We start from the raw sequence: 19,355 nt of genomic DNA on the forward strand, positions 1-19,355 counted from the left end.
GGCAGAAATCAGCCTCCTCCCTCCTCCCTGCCCCAAGGAAACTTGGGCACTGGTGGTCCATAGTTGAAGCTCAAATTTGAATGAAGTTCAGAGGCCTTGGTTTTGAGGGTTGATACCAATGGGTCATTTTGAGGTGCAGAAATGAGAATGAGTACTTGGTATTGTGAAACTCTGCTCAGCTGCATTTTCCTTCAGACAGAAGATGCTTTGCCAGGCCAGGGGAATGACCAGCAGCTCTTAGCTTCCCCGCAGGTTGGCCCCCAGCAGTCACAGTGTGGGCAAAGGAGAGGAGCAGATGGTAGCATCCTCGCTAACCATCCTGTGCCTTTTCTCAAAGCCACCCTGCAGATGGGACGAGTGCATCTCGAATGAAATGTCAGAGGTGAAGGTGTCTCTAGGAGAGGCATTTTCTGGAAAGGTTTGTTTATTGTAGCTGTTAGAGAATAAGAGATGAGAAAACTGAAGTCAGAGACTGTCAGAGACTTAAAAAAAGTACCATCCTGGAGAGGCACAGCCATAGCTGTCTCTGGTGGCTTTTACTAACCTTTCAGGGAGAAGGCCACTGAAGTCAGCCCAAGTCAGGTGGGCACAGGGAATGCAGTGTTGTGCAATACTCAGGTAGATTTTATTGCTCCTGTGATTCCTGGGTCTCCCACATCATAGCAACTCAAGACGGCAAATCACATGGATTTATACTATTAATGGTAATTTGCATTTGGCTCAGTAAAGGCCATGGTCTCACATACAGACTACCAGTAGAGCATAAATTATACTATACCAGATGTTTTAGAAACAAGCTGCAGTGTGAATAAGACTTAAAAATGCCCATGCCCTTTGACCTAGTCATTCCACTTCTGAGAATGTAACCAAAGTAAATAACTGAGAACACAAGGGGAACAAAAACATTACATTTAGAGGAATTCATTCCAGTATTATTTATATCCTCAAATAGTGACCATAGAGTAAATGGCTGTTGAGGAAGTGTCTGGTTGTTAAGTGACCTCAGTGTTCCCCATACACCTTTTACTTCCTATTCAGTTTCTGATGTCACTGGCAGGAGTCTACTCAGCATCTTAGAATCCAGACTTGGGGACTCTGCCTCCCAAGACCATTCATAAGTAGTGGGAGAGGAGGTGATAGAGGGATATTTGGTCATGGGGGAGCCATTCTGGAAGATTCTCTTCAAACTGTGCTGGTGTGATCATGCCTCAGGTGCTCATGATCTTGGGATCAACTCTTGTCCTTCCCCTGTCACTTCCCCACCGCACTCCGTGGAGCCACCTCCCAATAACCACAGAGCGTTAAGTCCTTGTCCTAGGCTTTGGTTGTCCTAGGCCAAGCAGTTGCACTAGCAGTGCTCCTGGAAAGCAAATCCTCCAAGTGGAACTTAGCATATGGCAGCAAAGGTCTATGGGTAGTAGTAATTGAGAGGTGATAACCCAGGGCCTTCCCATAAAGTCATCATCAGGACTCACCTGTGCTGAGTTAAGATGTACAGGGGGAGATGGGGTTATGTGAAAGCTCCACAACAGGGTAGTATGGAATCATGGAAGTGGTAATTGCTGACTAAGGTGGCTGACTTCTATTATCTGCCATGGAAAGCCATTTAAAACTGGCAGGCCCATCACCCAGCTGTCAGCTTATGGCACGCTATAAAAACCAGAAGGCCTTGTGGCACAATGTAGGGACTGATCTGCAGCTGCAAGGTAGAGTGCCCTGAAGTTCAGTTCCAAGATTTGCTCATGACTGCATAAGAGACTGCAGGTATATCCTTGGCAGGTTTCCTTTGCCAAAATCAAGGGCTTGAAATGTATCAGGAAAATTGAGGTGGGAGGGGATCTTGAGGGTATTGGACCAAGGCTGTGACTGGAAGTGGGATTTAATATCCTGGCAAGGATGTCAAAGTTTCTCCCTGGAAATGTGGATCTGGTGATCTCCAGAGAAAATGAGGATTAGACACCAGCACTTGGGAGAGGTCCTGCATCCTTGAGAAGGTCAATAGTATCCATCATCTGTAAGGTGACAGCAGGAAATGTTACCATGGACCCTTATTACTGGGTTAATAGGATTTGAGAAGAGCAGGGGAAAGGTGGCAGCTCCCAGCCATCAGAGGTGAACTGAATATTAATTTCTGAGCCATGACAGCAAGGCCAGAGTGGTGGTAAGGATGCCACTGCAGGGATTTGTGACAATGGCTAATAGATCATGTGTTCCCAGGAGTAAGACAGCCAATCAGGATCTTACTCTGTGGGGAGGGAAAGGTTGAAGCATAAAAGTCTAGGTCAGCTACCAGGATGGGAAATTCCATTCCTTCACCAGTTTCCACATCTGCCAGTTTACAGACCAAAGTCCATTGAAGAGAAGTTGGTCCCTTTAAGCAAGAATCCTGTGATGCCACCATATGTTCCCACAATAGGTAATTGCTGATTTGGAATAACTGAGCATGAGCATTGGAGAGAGGTGCTTTAAAGACTTTTGGATGTGGGTTCTGACTTGATGCCCATGTTAGGGAACCTGAAATGCTATCAAGTTCCTCTAGTTAAAAGGAATGAGGAATGGGGACTAGGTAATGATTGGAGATCTGGCACAGGTCTGGCCCACTATGGGTTCAGTGGTTTTGGGGATTATTTCTCTGTCCCCAGATGTATACATGGAATAGATGAGGTAATTGGGATAGAATAAGAATCACAGTGATAAGAAGGGTCAAAGATTGGAAACTGCTTCCCTTTCACACTTGAGGAAGTAAATCAGAAACCATACTGGCTCTTGGGAGGAATTGCAGATTAGCTCCAATATCAGAGACTTAAAGGATGCAATGGTATTTGTCCCTAACTCATCACCATTGAACGTACCTCAGAACTCTGTAAAAACCAGATGGATTGTGGTGGGTGACGGAGGGCCACTATAAACTATACAAAGTAGCCCCAGTTTCAGCTCCTGTGCCAGATGAAATATTTTGAGACAAATCAACACCGCCTCTGGCACTTCATATGTGGCTGTAGATTAGGCAAATACTAAATTCCTATCAACAAGGATCAAAAGCAGATCTCTTAAATGGAAGGACAGCAAAATGTGTTCGTAGCTTTGTCTTTGGTGTGTGTAAATCACCAGTTTTTTGCCTCAGTGTATTCTGCAAGGCCATCTTGCTGATCTCTTTATATTGATGGAATGCTTATTGGATCTGGTGCATAAGAAGTCCTGGTAAATTACATGTGTGCAGTAATGTTTTTAGAATCCAATGGTGTAGGGTATTCTGAAACATCCCTGTACATTAGAAAGCATTTTGAACCTCACACCCACTCCCATCTTTACCCCCTCTACTATGAAAGAAGTACAGCATTTATTGGACTTTGAAATTTGGGGGGCAAAAATTCTACACTTGAGAGCATTGTTTCAACCCACTTGTCAAGTAACTCACAAAGCTACCATTTGTTAATGGGAGCCCAAAACAAGACGGGGCTCTGAGGCCCAACCAGTTTGCAATACAGGATTCCTCTTGTTCCATATGATGGAAATTCCCATGGAGCTAGGGCTGTTGAGGTGGATAGGGGAGCTGTGTAGTTTGGCAAGCTCAAGAGGAAAGGCACAGCACAGCCCCTAGGATTCCAGAGCAAGGCCAGGAACTGTCTGAAGATGGGATTTTTGGAACTATTCACCTCCAGGTGAGTTTGAAAAGCAGATCCTGGCTTGCCGCTGTGCCCAATGAGAGTCAGTTCCTGACCCTGGGTCCTCAAGTGATGGATGAGCTGCCCATCATAAGTTAGTTATGGTCAGACCCACCAGATCATAAGATTGGGGCTTCAGCAACAGTCCATGCAAGATGGAAGTGCTTATCCAGGATTAGGCCTGAGCAGTTTAGGTATAAGCAAGGACAAAAATAGGTAAACCAGTTTCCTCTGTCACCTACCTCTGTTCATAATGCCTCTCATCCACATCTATCACATCTGTGGCCCCATGGGGAAGAGTTGCTGCAACCAGCTGCTGGGAGAAGAAAACACTACAATCAGGTTTGTGGGTGAGTTGGTTCTGTATATTGACATAAACCACACAGGGGCCGCTATTACAATACAGAGCCACCCAGAGGTGGATCCCCAGGACAGCAGTGGAGGAACTGAGCATTAGGACACTCACTCAGGGGTTCAGTTCACATGAAAGGATGAACTGCATATGGATTCCTGGACCGGGGGGATTTGCTTGTCTAGTTGAACAAAGATCCAAAAGGAGCAGGATGGGATTTGAGATTTGTTCATGGGCTGGGGAATCGGCCAAAGAGTGTAGAGCTTTGGGGCCCATGTTACTGCTGCTCCTCCACAAGCTGGTGACTTCTGGTTCTGAGTAGGACTTATATGTCCTGGTACACCACCAGCCATGCTGCCACAACTCTAACGGCTAGACACGGTTCAAAAATCCCATTTCAGTGATAGAGTACTTGCCTAGCATGTGTGAAGCCCTGGGTCTAATGATCCTCAGCACCACATACAAATAAATAAATAGAATAGAATAAATATCTATTGACAACAACAATAAAAAAAATATTTTTTAAAAATTCCATCTCCTGACACCTAGAGATCTTGAATCAAAAAGGGTGGCATGGCCTAAATTTCCAGAGGAGGGTCTTTCTGAAGTGAGCAGTCTCTAACTTGCCATCTTCCCTACGGGTATTTGCAGATTCTGGTTGTGGGTTAAGGATTAGGCTTGGTGTACACAGGGGGACTCTTTAGGGGAAAAGAGAAATGAGCAAAACTTATGGCAAGGCCATGCAGAGGTAGTGTGATCATAACATCCTGGATGCTGTGGCTTGAAGAGGGCGTAGAAAACCCTCTGCCTCTAAGGCTGGACCTCTAGTTTCTGTTGACCCAGGGCCAGTGGAGCTGAAAGGAAACATCTGTGCAGAGAGAGTGTCTGTTGTGGGGACCGGCTCCATGCTGGGCCAGTGTTCCTGTTGTTTGGGCTGATGTGGGTGGAGCGCCCGGAGCTTGTTTTATGTAACTCAGACCTCCAACAGCTTTGGAAGGGGCAGAAAAGGAAGGGAGAAGAAAACACTTGGAAACTGAAATGTGCCTTTAGAGCCCTCTTCCTCTGATTTTTCGAGTGCCTCTGGCTTTGTTATCAGGATTTTTCTTTGTGCAGGGAAATTGGTATGAAGAGTCTGAGCCAGAGGGTAACTGGATAATTCCTTGAGGGCGGGTCACTCAGGAGCTAATGCACTCATTCTCCTGGCTGAAACCCCGCCCACTTGCTGCACCACCAGCAGTGGAAGTCTCCTGGACAGTGCCAGCGGGAGGTCATTGGTGCAAGGAGGATGAGGTCCACATGACTCGTCCAGCATTCTCAGGGGATCCGTTGCAGTTGTCTGAAATGGTGGTTCGCAGCCGGGCAGGGAGAGTTGGGGGCAGACAAGAGGGCCTGGAGAGTAACAGCCACAAACTCAATGTTGGCCACAAATGAGGTGCGGTGGCTACAAAGAGCCCATGCACTGTGTGCTTTCTGGATAGAGGGTCCAGTCTCCCCCCAGGAGGCACAGACCAGCCCCCAAGAACATGTTTTGTTCTGAGATCCATCCCACAGTGAGGATGGTAACAAATGGAAATTTATCTAAAGATGACTTTCGGGGCTGGGGCTGGGGCTCAGCGGTAATGCACTTGCCTTGCATGTGTGAAGCACTGGGTTCGATTCTCAGCACCACGTGTAAATAAAATAAAGATCTATCAACAACTAAGGGAAAATTATTAAAAAAATAAATAAAGATGACTTTCAAGAAGGTTAAAGGAGTCCAGGGACCATGTCATGGAGGAACAGTTGGGAAGAAAGGGAGAAGGAACCTGAAGAAGGGACAGAGAAGGACATAAGAGGCCAGTGGCTGGCCTCTCCCATGCTCCAGTGTTGTTTGGGCTGATGTGGGTGGAGCGTGCCAGGGACTGCTGGGTGATGTTTTAGAGGCTGACCCTAAGCCAACATGGGGATGTCTGTCAGGGTCAGTGGAAAGGGTCCATCCCATATCAAGAGTATAGTTTTAACACACAAATATAACACCAGGTGACGTACTATTCACCAGACAGATGTTATTTCTGAAACACCATCCTGTGCGCACTATAGTTGGCTATTGCCGATGCTGGTTTAAAGTCAGGCGACACTTCTCTCCCTTAAAACTCTTGGTGTACCTTTGGGCTGTGCAGACCCTTCTTGGGAGACAAGCCAGTCCTAAATCTGAGGAGGCTCCGAGACAAGACACTTCTTACCCTGGTAAGTCTTTTATTTTTTCCAGTACTGAGGCGCTAACCCAGCCCCCACCCCCATGCTAGGCAAGCGCTCTATCACTGAGCTACACCACCAGCTCTTGTTATTTTATTTTGAGACAAGGCCTTGCTAAGTTGCCCAGGCTGGCCTTGAAATCAAGATCCTCCTGCCTCAGCCTCCTGAGTAGCAGGGATTACAGGCATGGGCCACCATGCCTGGTTTTATATAAGTCATTGTAACAGCGCACAGTGGACCCCCAGGTGCTCGTAGAGGAGCTCTGTGGCATGCCCGGGCACACACAAGCCCTGCAAAAATCTGCTGCTGAGACCAAAGACATTGCCCTTTGCTTCATGTAAACCCCAAATCCAACCTCCTTCCTGAAGGTGAAAGTTCCCTTACTGGAGCAAGTAGAGAAGAGTCACATTCCCCCATGAATGTGTGACCCCATGTGCTTAGGGGTCCAATGTGGGACAGAGGGGGCCCCTCAATGCAGAGTGTGTTCTGATCACAGCCTCCCAGCTTGGTTCTCCAGTGGCCTCCCATTTCCTCCAGGTTCATGTCCAAAGTCTTTAATGTGATTCCACATCCCCACTTAATCTCCAGCCTTCTGTCTTCCCATTGCCATTCACTCTGGGGCTCAGGATCTAGGGTGTGTCACACTTTCATGCGGGCTGTGAGCCTTTGCTCCTGCATTCTCAGCCTGGAGCACTGTCCACCTTACTCCCTTCCTCCTCTCACCTGGCCCAGCCGCACACAGGTGCCCTGCCCTACCCTGGCTGCATTAGGTGCCCTGCCAGACCCCACAGCAGACCCACAGTGCAGTGTGGAGCCCTTGCTCACATTCCTAGGACCTAATGCAAGCCGGGTACATTGTTAAATGCACGAGGAACCCAGTGCTTCGGCAGTTCCAGGTGTGTCCTGAACCAGCAAAACTCTCTTGTCCCCATGTGATGGAACACAGCAACTCTGCAGGGGGTCCCAGTTTTCTGAGTCACCGCAACAGCTTTCCTGGGACCTCTTCCCCAACATATCTAGGGCAGGGCCTCCATCATTGGCACCTCCTTGTAAATTTGGACCTCGGGCTGCCTCATGCTTGAATGGCACACTCCTTCCATTTCTTCTATGGACTCTAACAGCTGGGCCAAGATGAGAAAGCTGGGACAGCAAAGGAGTTACTTTATAGAGAGAACATGAACTTCCCCTTGTCATCTGCTACCCACCCAGAGTTCCTGGAAGAAGGCTCTTTGCTAGGTTATGTAATTGTCAGGTCTCAGACTGAGGGCCCAGCTGCAAACACAAAACCCTCTCCTACTCCCAGGATGTGGGAGGTGGTGCCTGGGTTCTTAAAGGGCCAAGAGAGTGCTGTGCTCTCTACTCGCGACTTCTACCCTGGACACCTCCACAGTGTAAGAAATCACATCAGGTTCCTTCTCCTGGAGCCTGCAGAACAGACCTTCCTGATGGATAGGGTGGCCCTGGGAAGTCACGGAAAGGCTGAATTGTCTTCTTTTTTCTTTGAACAATCTCAAACAGAAAATCTGCAATTACAAGACAAAGAACATTTTCCCCCTAAACCATTCACCTGTAAACTGTTGACCTGGTTGATCAAAACCCGGATGATAACAGGCCCCATCACTTGTCCTGATTGTGTGTGTCCTGAGAGTGGAAGGGTCCAGTCCAGAATCACACATTGCATTTAGTTCTGTGTCTTCTCTCCTCCAATCTACACTGGTCCTGAGTGGGAGCTGGGCTGTTCTGAAAGTTACTAGCAGGCATTGAGTAGAACGCCCCTCAATTTGGACCTGTCTCTGTCTGGCAGGGTGTGATTCTGTGCGCTCCCAGCACACTACCCCTGTGTGCTGCCCCGTGTTCCATTGCTGTAGACATTTACTTTGGTCCCTTGATTGAGGTGATGTCTGCCACACTTCTCCACTGAGAAATTGCCCTCTTTCTCTTTGTAATGGAGAAATATTTTCAAATACATCACAATGAATCCCACCATTTTGTATGCTTAGAATGCACCAGTAAAAAAAAAATTAAAAATAATATTTTGTGAGTAGATACTTTGAGAGCAAGTCACCATCCCATTGAGGAATTCTCCTGTTTATTTATATGAGTGTGTGCTTTGGGTTTCCTATTTTAGTCTGCTACTATCACTATCTTGGTGCTCAATTTGTCTCTGGTTTTGGCCACTGGAAGTTCCTGGCTCTGTGCTCCGCTGACGTGTCCCTATCAGTTTTTAAACACTCCCTTGCTTTCTGGCAAAACAACATGTTCTGGGCTCCTTTTCTGCTTCCCCTGTCCTGTCTTGGAATCAGCCATTTCTCCAAGATGCTCTGATTCCTTGAGTGGAAAGTGTGTGTGGGAGCCAGTTCTTGAGATGCACGAAGGCTCCAGGCTTTGGAGAACTTGTTGCTTCAAGGCCCTCCCAGTGACAGCTGGGGAGCAGACACATATACACGTTGACATCTGGATTCAGGGGTTTATCTTTATATGTTCAAGTCCATACCATCACTCTGATTTTAATCCTTTTGTGTTAGCTTTTTGATGCTGTGACAAAATACATGAGAAGAACAACTTAAAAGAGGCAAGATTTATTTGGCTCCCAGTTTCAGAGGTTTCAGTCCAAGGTCAACTGGCTCCATTACTTTGGGCTTGAGGTGAAGCAGAACATTATGGTGGGGAGGGTGTGGTGGAGGACAGCTGCTCAGCTTGGCAGCTGGAAAGCAGAGACAGGGAGGGAGCGAGGTGGAGTGGGAGAAAAGGGCAGGAAACAAAATATGTTCTCCAAGAGCACACTCCCAGGGACCTGCTCCCTTCAATTAGTCACCCCCTCCTACAGTTTCCACCACCTCCCAATAATGCTGACAGTTATGAATCCAAGAATGGATTAATCCATTTATGAGACCAGAGCCCCCATATCCAATCACTTCCAAAGCCCCACCTCTGAATACTGCTGCATTGAGGAACAAGCCTTTAGCACGTGAGCCTTTGAGGGGACATTCCAGATGGAAATCATAACACCCACTCCATAGGATTCATTCTAGTTTTTTCTTTCTCCATATGCATAAATCCTCTCTTTGGCAAGGAGAAACCTGGCTCCCCTTCTCTTTAGTAGACTCCCATCTCGGCCACCATCCTCTCCCCAACCAGACCCTGCCCCCTTCACTTGGACCCAGTGCTCCACACAGGGCCTTTGCTTTCCCTGGGGAAGCCTCCCTCCACCCTGCTGGGCTCTGACACCCCGCACCAGGTGTTGAGAGGACATTCCTCCTGCTTCCTGACACCTGCCCTGGGACACTATGATCCTCCCACCATGATTACTTCCTTCTCCCCTCTCTCATGGCTCCTGGACAGGATTGATGAGGAAGAACATATGTCTTTGAAGAAGACTTCTCTTGTGTTTTTTAACCCAAAGAGACAAAATAAGCCTAACAAACATTCTAGACCAACCAGTGAGCCCCAGACCACCCAGTCCCTTCACGGCTGGGTAGCTTTGGCAAATCTCTTCACTTCACTGAGGCTCAGCTTCCTCAACTGTAGAAATGACATGGTGCTGGTGTGAGGTTTCCGTGAGCTCACACCAGTGGACAGTGTGGCCTGCTCTGGCCCCAGGAGACTGCTCAGCAGATGTGAGCTGTGAGGTTGATAGTGCATTTCTCAGAATCCTTAAAAAACGATGACTCTCTTTTGGAAGGCAGGGCCAGGCTGTGGAGTGGGTGTTCCTCTGGCAGCACAGCTCTGCGGCTCCCAGGCCGTCCTCCTTTTGCAGGATTTTTTTTTTGGCATGCTTGCAGCCAAGTCTTGGGAGAGTTTCCCGGACAGAGGTCCTTGTGGCCGCTGCCTTAAGACTTGCGGCCGAGGCTGCCACTGCTTTCTGACCCAGGCCACTGCAGGCAGCAGTCCCCACACACACAGCATGGAGCTCTGGGGAGCCTACTTACTCCTCTGTCTCTTTACTCTCCTGACCCCCATCACTGCTGAGTCGCCAACCCCCAAGGTCAAGAAGGCTGTAAATGCCAAGAAAGGTAAGCTGGGGATCAGGGCCCCTCCCCATCTTCCAGGAAGCAGGTCACCCCTCCTTTGTGTGACCTCATGTTCCTTCCTTTCATTTCCTCCCTGATGGGTCGTCCTGAGAACTTTGGTGAAGTGCCCTTTGGGGGCTGAAGGAGTTCTTTCTCTCTCTCTCTCTCTCTTTTTTTTTTTTTTTTTTTTTTGGTGCTGGGGATTGAACCCAGGGCTTTGTGCATGTGAGGCAAGCACTCTACCAACTGAGCTGTATCCCCAGCTCTGCAGAGTTCTTTCGAGGGGGAGGGGTGTTTGCCAGAACCATAAGGGTCCCAGACTCTTAAAATTGGAAAGAACCTTCCAGATCGTCTGAACTGACATCTGCTCCCCAACTCCTCAGCCTTTTAAAGAAACCAAACCTTTGGTTTGGGAGTGTGGAGATGCTCAACTCCCACGAGGGGGTGCTGTGAGTTTGTGCTTTGTAATCTCAGGACCTTGGTTTTCTCAACTGTAAAATGGGGAGAGTAGTAGTTGCTCAAAGGTTTGTTGTGAAGATTTGATGATGCTAATTAGGTAAAGACACCTAGCCCAGGGTCTGGCACATCTTCCAGGCAGCAGATCACAGGGCGTGCTTAATGCACAGGGGAAAAGAGGGGACAAGGAATCTCTCAATTCTGTTGGGTGTCACAGCCTGTCTCTGCTGCCTCTGGGGTGTGGAGTGCTCTTAGATTGCCTTGGTTGCAGTGAGACCTGCCCTGTGGCCTCTCCAGCAGTGAGGTCACCCTGGGCTGCTTGGAGACACCAGCTGAATGCGATGGCAATAGATGGAGCTGTTGTCCCACAGGCTCAGAGGCCAGCAGAGAGAGTCCAAGGAGGAGAGGGTGGGGATTTAGGCAGAGAAACAGGCTGCCAGAGCCAAGAGCCCAGCAAAGGAAGGAAAGAGGGTGGGGTATCCTCTGTCCTTCTCCGGCTCCTCTGTAAATGGGACAGTAAGCACATAAAGGTCCATGGGGACCATGGAGCCTGCAATGCTACAACAAAGAATAGGGCAGATTTGGGAACTGCTAGGAAAAAGATTCAGGGGCTTGGGGTGTTATGTGTGGGCCCTGGGTTCCATCCCCAGAACTGCAAAAAAAAAAAAAAAAAAATTAAAAATGAATCTCCAAGACTGAGCTTACAAAGTGAACAAAACAGGATGGATACTGTGCTAACATTTATTTTGGAGAAGGGATTTGTGTAAGAGTACACATTAATTGTATATGCATAGAATTTTTCTGGAGGGATCCACAAAAGCAAATAACAGTGGCTACCTCTGGGAAGGCAAACAGGTTGTGAGGGAGACTTTAACTTTTTGAATGGTTTGAATTTTTAAATTATATGCATGCATAACCTTTTACCAAATATCCATTTAAATGAGATGGTTAATATCCATGAGCATTAGTCAGTGGGTCACCAGGGGAGATTCTTTGTGAAGGAGGCAGCTCAGAGCAAATAAGAGAATTTCCTTGCTTTTAAAAAAATTTTTTTTTTTTTTTAGTTGTAGATGAACACAATACCTTATTTTACTTATTTATTTTTATGTGGTGTGGGGGATTGAACCCAGGGCCTCACATATTCTAGGCAAGCGTTCTACCACTGAGCTACAACCCCAGCCCCAGGAGAACCTTCTTTCTTTCTTTTTATTTTTATTTTTTGCACCAGGGATTGAACTCAGGGGCACTTGACCACTGAGCCACGTCCCCAGCCCTATTTTGTATTTTATTTAGAGATAGGGTCTCACTGAGTTGCTTAGCACCTCCCTTTTGCTGAGGCTGGCTTTGAACTCACCATCCTCCTGCCTCAGCCTCCCAAGCCCCTGGGATTACAGGCGTGGTTCACTGTGCCTGGCCCCAGAAGAACTTTCTAGTGTAGAAAATAGTTGCTAATTCCTCAAGTTTACTGAAGATTTGGTATGTGTTTATTTAATTTGTAATTCATGTCTTCAGTGGTGTAAAAGGAGAGAGTGAGAGAAGGCAAGGCCTTGGTCCTTCCCTGCTGACACACGGGCCTCTGCTCCAGCGGTCTCCATGCCTTGGAGGCCCAGGCCTCGGGAGCCCTCACAATAGCACCAGAGCCCACCTCAGCGTTTTGACTCTAGTTGGATTTTCTTCCTTCCAGTCACCTACACAGCGAAGCCCACGGAGCTGTCCCTCTGTGCTAGACTGATACACACACAGTAGCCTGGGAGCGTGGTCCCTGCTCTTAGGATGGGAACTGGGGTGGTTTTCACTCAAGCAGCAGCAGCCTGAAATGGGGGGTCATGTTAAAATCCAGGTGCTGGCCCCCCCCCAACAGAGATTCCCGCTCAGGGTTGTAGTGGCCCCACCATCTGCCTTTCCCAAAGGTCTCCAGTGATTCCCAGGACTGAGTCTTAGCAGCCACCTTGTTATGGGGCTGCACACAGACATAGGGGATGGTCAGGCCCCAGAAGACCACTTGGTGCCCAGGCCTCGAGGTAGAGAACACGTCGGCAGGGCTGGGGAGAGGAGGGAAGGACAGTGTGGGTTAAGGCCCTGCCCTGCCCCCAGGGTGAGCAAGAAGGGAGGCCCGGGTGTTTCTGGGAGCTCACCTACTCCTCCTGTGGCCTATGACCTGGCTGCTGATGGATGTCAGCCTGAGCTGGGGCACACAGGGTGGGCTCAGGGCTGGAGCTCCATGGGCCACGTGGCCACAGCTGGCCCAGGAGTTTGGGAGGGCAGAATGTCCTCATAAGGGTCACAGCCCTTAGAACAGGGACCCGGGGTAACTTGGAGGGCATTCACTCCAACAGCGCACATCAGAAACCCAAGCCCTGGAGGCAGAGGGGCAGCACCCGGCCCCCTGACTGCTTGCCCAGACTGTAGGGACACCCCTAACTCCCACACCTTCCTCGGTTAGCTCCTTGCTCTGTGGTCAGTCCCTGGAGGATCTGACACATCCAGGCATGTTTACACAAAGTATGAAAGGTACCCCCTTTGAACTGACAAATTATTAAATTATTATTAATTAAAGGCACCTCTTTTTCTGGTCTGACCCAGCCTAGCCAGGACAAGGCTTAGGACCTGCACATGGACCTCAGCTGAAACCCTTGTGCAGTACCCAACTTGCACAACCTCACATGGTGCCCTGTGCTGGTGCATTAGATGAGTGGGTCCAGAGCTGCTGTGAACTCAAAGGCTGAGTCAGAGGCTGGGGGTGAGGCACATGTCACCCCATTGCTAGTTTGCCAGGCCCCCAGCCCTCTCTTTTTGCCTTGCTCATCTGGGTGTTTCTTTCCTCGTGTTTGACAAGCTACATCACTAATCTCTGTATATAATAAGTCAGTGTGTTGCGTGCAATTTCCCGGCAAAGGCTTCGATGGGTGGACAAAGGCTCTGACCTCAGCCCTCGTGAATGTGGACCGTAAACAGACACAGCCAAAGCCTTTCCCCACCCTCTACCCGGAGCTCAGCGCAGCCCTTACAGAAGCCCCTGGGGTTTCAGAAAGACTGGGGTCCACCCAGAGATCTCTGAACTCACACACACACAGATCTGTGTTCCCGCCTGCCCCTGCCCACGCACCACACACATAACCAGCTCCCAACAGGTCGGCTCCCAGTTATAGAAGGCTGGCCTCAGTTTCCCCATTTGTGAAATGCTGGTGTTATAGAACGACACATTTCCCAAGGCATGAGGTTGACAGCACCACACCATGGCACATGGGAAGGTCGAGCCTAAACCTGGCCTGCAGCGGTCACTATCGCACTGGCGGCTAAACATGAAAACCTGGTTTCTTCCACTTGTGCACATGTAACTGGATGGGCGCACCTCTGTGCTAAGTGGGAGCTAGGTGGTTCCAGGCTTACAGAGTCCTCTGAGCTGGATTGTTATCCTCCCATTTTATAGATGAGGAAACAATCCAAAGAGGCTGAGCAATTTGTCCCAGGTCACCCATGTCTGCCACCTGCCAGCCCCTGCAAATGGTGGCATTCTGTTCCTTTGTCCCCGGGCTGAAGAGCCTGTCCTGCTGTTCTGTGCTCCTTCTTCCAGCTTAGGGAAGTGGTCTTTAGGCTCTCAAGGGCCTCTCAAGGGCTCCCTATGCTCTCAACTCTTCTGGAGCTGACAGGGTGGCTGCTCCCTGGCCCCTGCCAATCCCAGCCTCATCCAATCCCCAGGACAAATGGGGACATGGTGCACTGAAGCAGGAGCAAGTGAAGGATGGGTCCCACTGGGGGAAGGGAAACTGGAAGTTGTTGGAGGACCACTACCAGGGACAGAGAAAGAGAGAACTCACCCAGAGAGCAAGGCTGAGGGGAGTCCTTTCCCTTGTCCATCTGAAGCTGGTCCTCTCTGCCTGTCCCTTCCCTGTCCTGGTCTCTACTTCCTTCCTCACGTGTTTGTGACTGTCCCCATTTTCTCCTGACTTCATCCTAGATGTCGTGAGCCCAAAGATGCTTGAGGAGTTTAAGAACCGGCTGGACAGCCTGGCCCAGGAGGTGGCCCTGCTGAAGGAACAGCAGGCCCTGCAGACGGGTGAGTGGGGCCCTCTCTGAGCAGGAGCACAGCTGAGAGCCCTGGCTGGTGGCTGTGGCAAGGAAGGTGTCTCTGACTGCCAGCCAGCATCAGGGCCCTGGCTGCATTAGGTCAGGCCTGCAGGCCAGGGCAGCAGGGTCAGGGAGCCCTGTCCCCAGCCCGCTTCCTCTGGAGAGATCCCTGACCAGACCCAACCAGGCATGCACAGCTGTCTCTGCCCACAACAGGGAGGTGTGGCAGTTGAACTGCCCCAGGAGGGCAGGAGGCTCCCCAACAGGAATCATTACTGCCCAGGAGAAGTAGGACCCCCAGGCCACTCCAGGGACAGAGGTGGTGGCCCAACCTGACATAGCTCCCAGGAGACGCTCCACTGAACGGCTTCCGCAGCCCTAGGGCCATGTTAGACTCAAAGTCATGTCAGCAGTGTGACTGGTGCTGTCCCTTTGAGTCATCTGAGGCAGGACTAATCACCTCCAACTGAGCCCAGTGAGGCAGGGAGAGAGCTGCACCCAGTCCCACAGAGCAGGAAGCAGCTGGTCTATGCCATGCTGGGGGTCAGGCTTCAGCCCTCCTGGCTCTGCACTCCCCTGGCCAGCAAAGATGTGTGACATCGCACAGCTGGGGAGTAAGGTCACAGCCACCTGCCCAGCAGCCTGAGGGCTCCATTCTCCATACTCCGAAGTCTCACCCACTCCTCTATGACCTTGGCCTCCAGTCCAGGGAGCAGGGAGACGCAGCGTTCTCACGGGTGGTCATCTACAGTGCCTGGCGCTGTTCCAAGTGTTTAATGCACATTAACTCACTGGCTGAAAACCCACACCGTGGGCCTGCCACTCTGTCACTATGTTCACACCCTTGCTTCCCACCAGGAAGCTGACGACCTTGTCAACAGCCGAGAAGAGCAAAGCCTCCCTTGGCTGTGCTCTGCAGCCTCTCAGTTCCCAGCCTGGGGTCACCCTGACTCCTCCTTAGCAAATCCACAAACCTCCCGGTGTCCATGGCTGCCCTCTCACCAGCAGCTTCTATGACACAGCCCACCCACTTCCTGGGTTCTGGGCCCTTCCCTGCTTTGCCTCCTCAGAAGCCTCCAGGATACTTCTCACAAGGCAGTCTCCCACTCGGATCCTTTCTGCATTCACACTGGCCATCCTGTCCTTTGAAAGTGCCACCCTCTGTCCCTCCTAGTACAGGGTCTTTGCACATGCTGTTCAGGCAGCCTGGGTCGCTCAACAGTCACCTCATACAAGCCTGCAGAGTACCTTCTCAGGAGTCTCTAAGCCCTCATCAAGCAGGCTCCTCAGCTACAGCACTCTCAGAGAACAACGTCCTTTCCTTTGTCACATTGACTGCAGTTGTAACAGTGCACTTGTTTCTAGATTTATATCTGCTCCCCCCCATTAGACTCTATGCCCCAAGGACACATGCCTCTTTTAGATTGTCTCATCTCCCTCCCGTCCCTGTCCAGCATAGTGTCTGCCACAGATCAACACTCAGTAAATCTTTCTTCAAGGAAAGACAAACACACAACCTTGGACACTTTGCCTAACATGGCAGGTGGGAGAGAGAGAGGATTCTAGAAAAAAAGCATCTCCAGAGACGTCTTTTATTTTAAATAATAGAAACCAGTGACTTCAACAAAATGTGAGTCTGGAAGTAGTCTGTTACGTTTTTGTTCAGAAACTCCACCTTATGGTCCCTACACGGTTGCTCCAAATCCAAGCATCAGGAGGGCATTTGAGGCAAAGAGGGGGAAAAGTGGCCCAGCATATCTGTCCCATTTGTCAGGAGAGTATCACTCCTCCACTTCCACCCCACCAACCAGAACCCTACACATCTGTAGCTCTAAGAGCACTGGAGAACACAAAAAGCGAGCTTTTCTGGTCTCTGTGTTAGAAGGCAGAAGGGAGAAGACAGTTGGGAAGTGGAGTGTCCACTACAGAGGGGGCATTTCAAATGAGCACAGGGCCACTCTGGGCATCAGTTTCCTTATCTACAGAGCAGAGGTTCTAGGGGTAAACTTGAGCATAAACTCTGAGGTTTCTTGCATGTCTGAACTAAGTACTCGTGAAGTCAATGTAAGTGAGGGTGAGGACCTCCTGGCGCCAAAGTCCATGACATATAGAGGTCCAAGGTACTCTCTTCCGCGTCTGCTGATTCCTAGGAAGTCCCTGGCTTCCTGAGGGATCTCCTTCTGTTACCACATCCCACAATCACCTTGATAGTGAACCCACCCACAGCAAACAAAACCAATCAAACCAAAGTGTATAAATCAGGGCTTGTGGAGGTGAGGCTTCTCCCCTGTCCTCTGCCCCTTTTTTCCCTTCCCCCGTCAGCAATGCATGTGAAGGACCCACCCAGTATGGCAGAGCCAGGCACAAGGAGACAGCTGCTTTGGGAAAGGGGTGTGGCCTTGGGCCAGGTGGCTGTCTCCTACAGAGGCAATCCCCCCAAAGGGCTGAGGGCAGAGGGCTGTCTTCCTGCACACTTCCAGAAGCAAGTCCTTCATCCCTAGGGGGCCCTAGGCAGAGTGCCAGTGTCCCCAGCAGGAAGGAAGCCTGGTTTGGCTAAGCTGCAGGTCCTCACGAGGCAGAGTGGCTGAGTTGGGACAGAGTGTGTGACTAGACACCTCTGTGAGGCTTCAGGCCCCTGTTGAGGGTTGTCAGATGCCCACGGGGGCATACATGGAAATGTTGCTCTGTTGACATTTGCTGCATGAAGTGGAAGTAACCAGGTGAGCAGGTGAGTGAGTTGTAGGGGTGAGATGGGGGAGGTGGAATGCTGTGCCTGACATTTGTATGGCAACAGCAAAAGGCATACACCCCATCTGTCTAAATATTTAACTTAGAAGTTAAGCGATAAAACAAACTGCTCAACAAAAACACCTCTCTCCTCCTAACTTGACCAAATAGTATTTCCTACAAACTTTGAGGCCAGGTTCAATCTGAGAATTCTTAAGATTCTTGAGTTCCATGCCCAAAAAAGCCAGAGCCCACCTATTCTGTTTTGTCTCCTGTCTGAAGGTCTTGCAACCTCGGCCTGCAGCACTCAGTCCCTGGAAGGTCTGACCTGGGAAGAGGGCCATGGCAGGCCAGGGATCGCCGCAGGTCCCGGGTTCCAGGGTGTGGTCCAAGCTCAATGTGGGCGTGCACCCTGGCCATACAAGCCCTGGGATATTAGAGGGGTGAGGCAAAAGGACCATAGCTGGGTTCCCTGGGAAGCTGGCTCTGAGATGGAGTGAATCCATTAGGAGTGAATCCACACTTCTGGGGGTGCAGGAAGGGAGTGCAATGTAATGGGGTAGGGGAGAGTTGAGGTTAGCCTCCGTGTGTGACCCCACAAGAGCCAGAAAGTGAAAAGAGCCCTTGAGAATCATCCTGCTTTGAATGGAGGTTAGACTCCCACAGCCCTCAGGTGGCTCTCTGCAGCAGAGAACGGGATCCCAGTGGCAGGGTTTCAAGAACAAGGATCTGGGCGCTGTGCCTCAGTGTCCCCCACAACAGGGTCTTTTGCCGGAGTCTAGGGGCTGTAAAGGTCGTAGAAGATGGGATGAAGGATGGTGGGCCTTCCTGGGACTGGAGCAGGTGTTTGACTTGGAACCGGGGACCCGCAGTGACAGCCATCTCTCCCCCCTCAGTCTGCCTTAAGGGCACCAAGGTGCACATGAAGTGCTTCCTGGCCTTCCCCCAGCCGAAGACCTTCCACGAGGCGAGCGAGGACTGCATCTCGCGCGGGGGCACGCTGGGCACGCCGCAGACAGGCTCGGAGAACGACGCCCTGTACGAGTACGCGCGCCAGAGCGTGGGCAGCGAGGCCGAGGTGTGGCTGGGCCTCAACGACATGGCAGCCGAGGGCTCCTGGGTGGACATGACCGGCGGCCGGGTGGCTTACAAGAACTGGGAGACCGAGATCACGGCGCAGCCAGACGGCGGCAAAACCGAGAACTGCGCCGCCCTGGCCGGCGCGGCCAACGGCAAGTGGTTCGACAAGCGCTGCCGCGACGCGCTGCCCTACGTCTGCCAGTTCGCCATCGTGTAGCCGCTGGCTGTGCGGCCGAGGAGGGAGACCCGGGGCGGGAGGGGTAGGGGTGGCGGGGTCCCGGGGAGGGGCGGGGATCGCGGGGTCCGGGGATCTTAGGGCGCCCGGGGAGTGTCAGGGGACACCTTGCTGCTCCCGCCCTGGTGCCTCCTCTTGCAATAAAGTCGGTGCAACTTCTGGAGTCCCTGGGGTCTGTGCTGGGTGCGCCGGGCGGGGCGGGGCCGAGCGGCGGGGGCGGACTCGGGAGGCGGGGCGGGACTCCGGGAGGCGGGGCCAGAAGGCTGGAGCTGCATATGCCAGAAGCCAGCTGAGCACAAGGGTTCCCACCACCCAGGGATACACAATGGGAAGACCGGACAGAGGACAGGGTCGGGGGAAGGGAGTGAGAGAGAGTGGCTCTTTTTCTTTTTATAACTTTGTGTACCTAATCTCAGACTTCCAGAAAAGTTCCCCAGATGTTATCATTTCCTTATATTTGCCTAAGCCTTTTATTAGTTTTTGACAGTAAATGCATTCGATTCCCGTTTATCCCTAAATACTTCGGT

General features: G+C 50.7%; 1 protein-coding gene across 1 annotated transcript; it reads left to right on the top strand.

The window, feature by feature from the left end:
• Window positions 1-10,000: 10,000 nt before the first annotated feature.
• On the top strand, window positions 10,001-18,845 carry Clec3b (C-type lectin domain family 3 member B). The gene is made up of 3 exons (XM_027932512.2): window positions 10,001-10,265; window positions 14,677-14,775; window positions 18,410-18,845. Exons 1-3 carry the CDS (start codon window positions 10,025-10,027, stop codon window positions 18,808-18,810), a joined length of 741 nt encoding a protein of 246 aa, XP_027788313.1. The 5' UTR covers window positions 10,001-10,024; the 3' UTR covers window positions 18,811-18,845.
• Window positions 18,846-19,355: the final 510 nt, after the last annotated feature.

This window comes from Marmota flaviventris, chromosome 1 (assembly GCF_047511675.1).
Source record: "Marmota flaviventris isolate mMarFla1 chromosome 1, mMarFla1.hap1, whole genome shotgun sequence".
Classification (NCBI taxonomy): domain Eukaryota; kingdom Metazoa; phylum Chordata; class Mammalia; order Rodentia; family Sciuridae; genus Marmota; species Marmota flaviventris.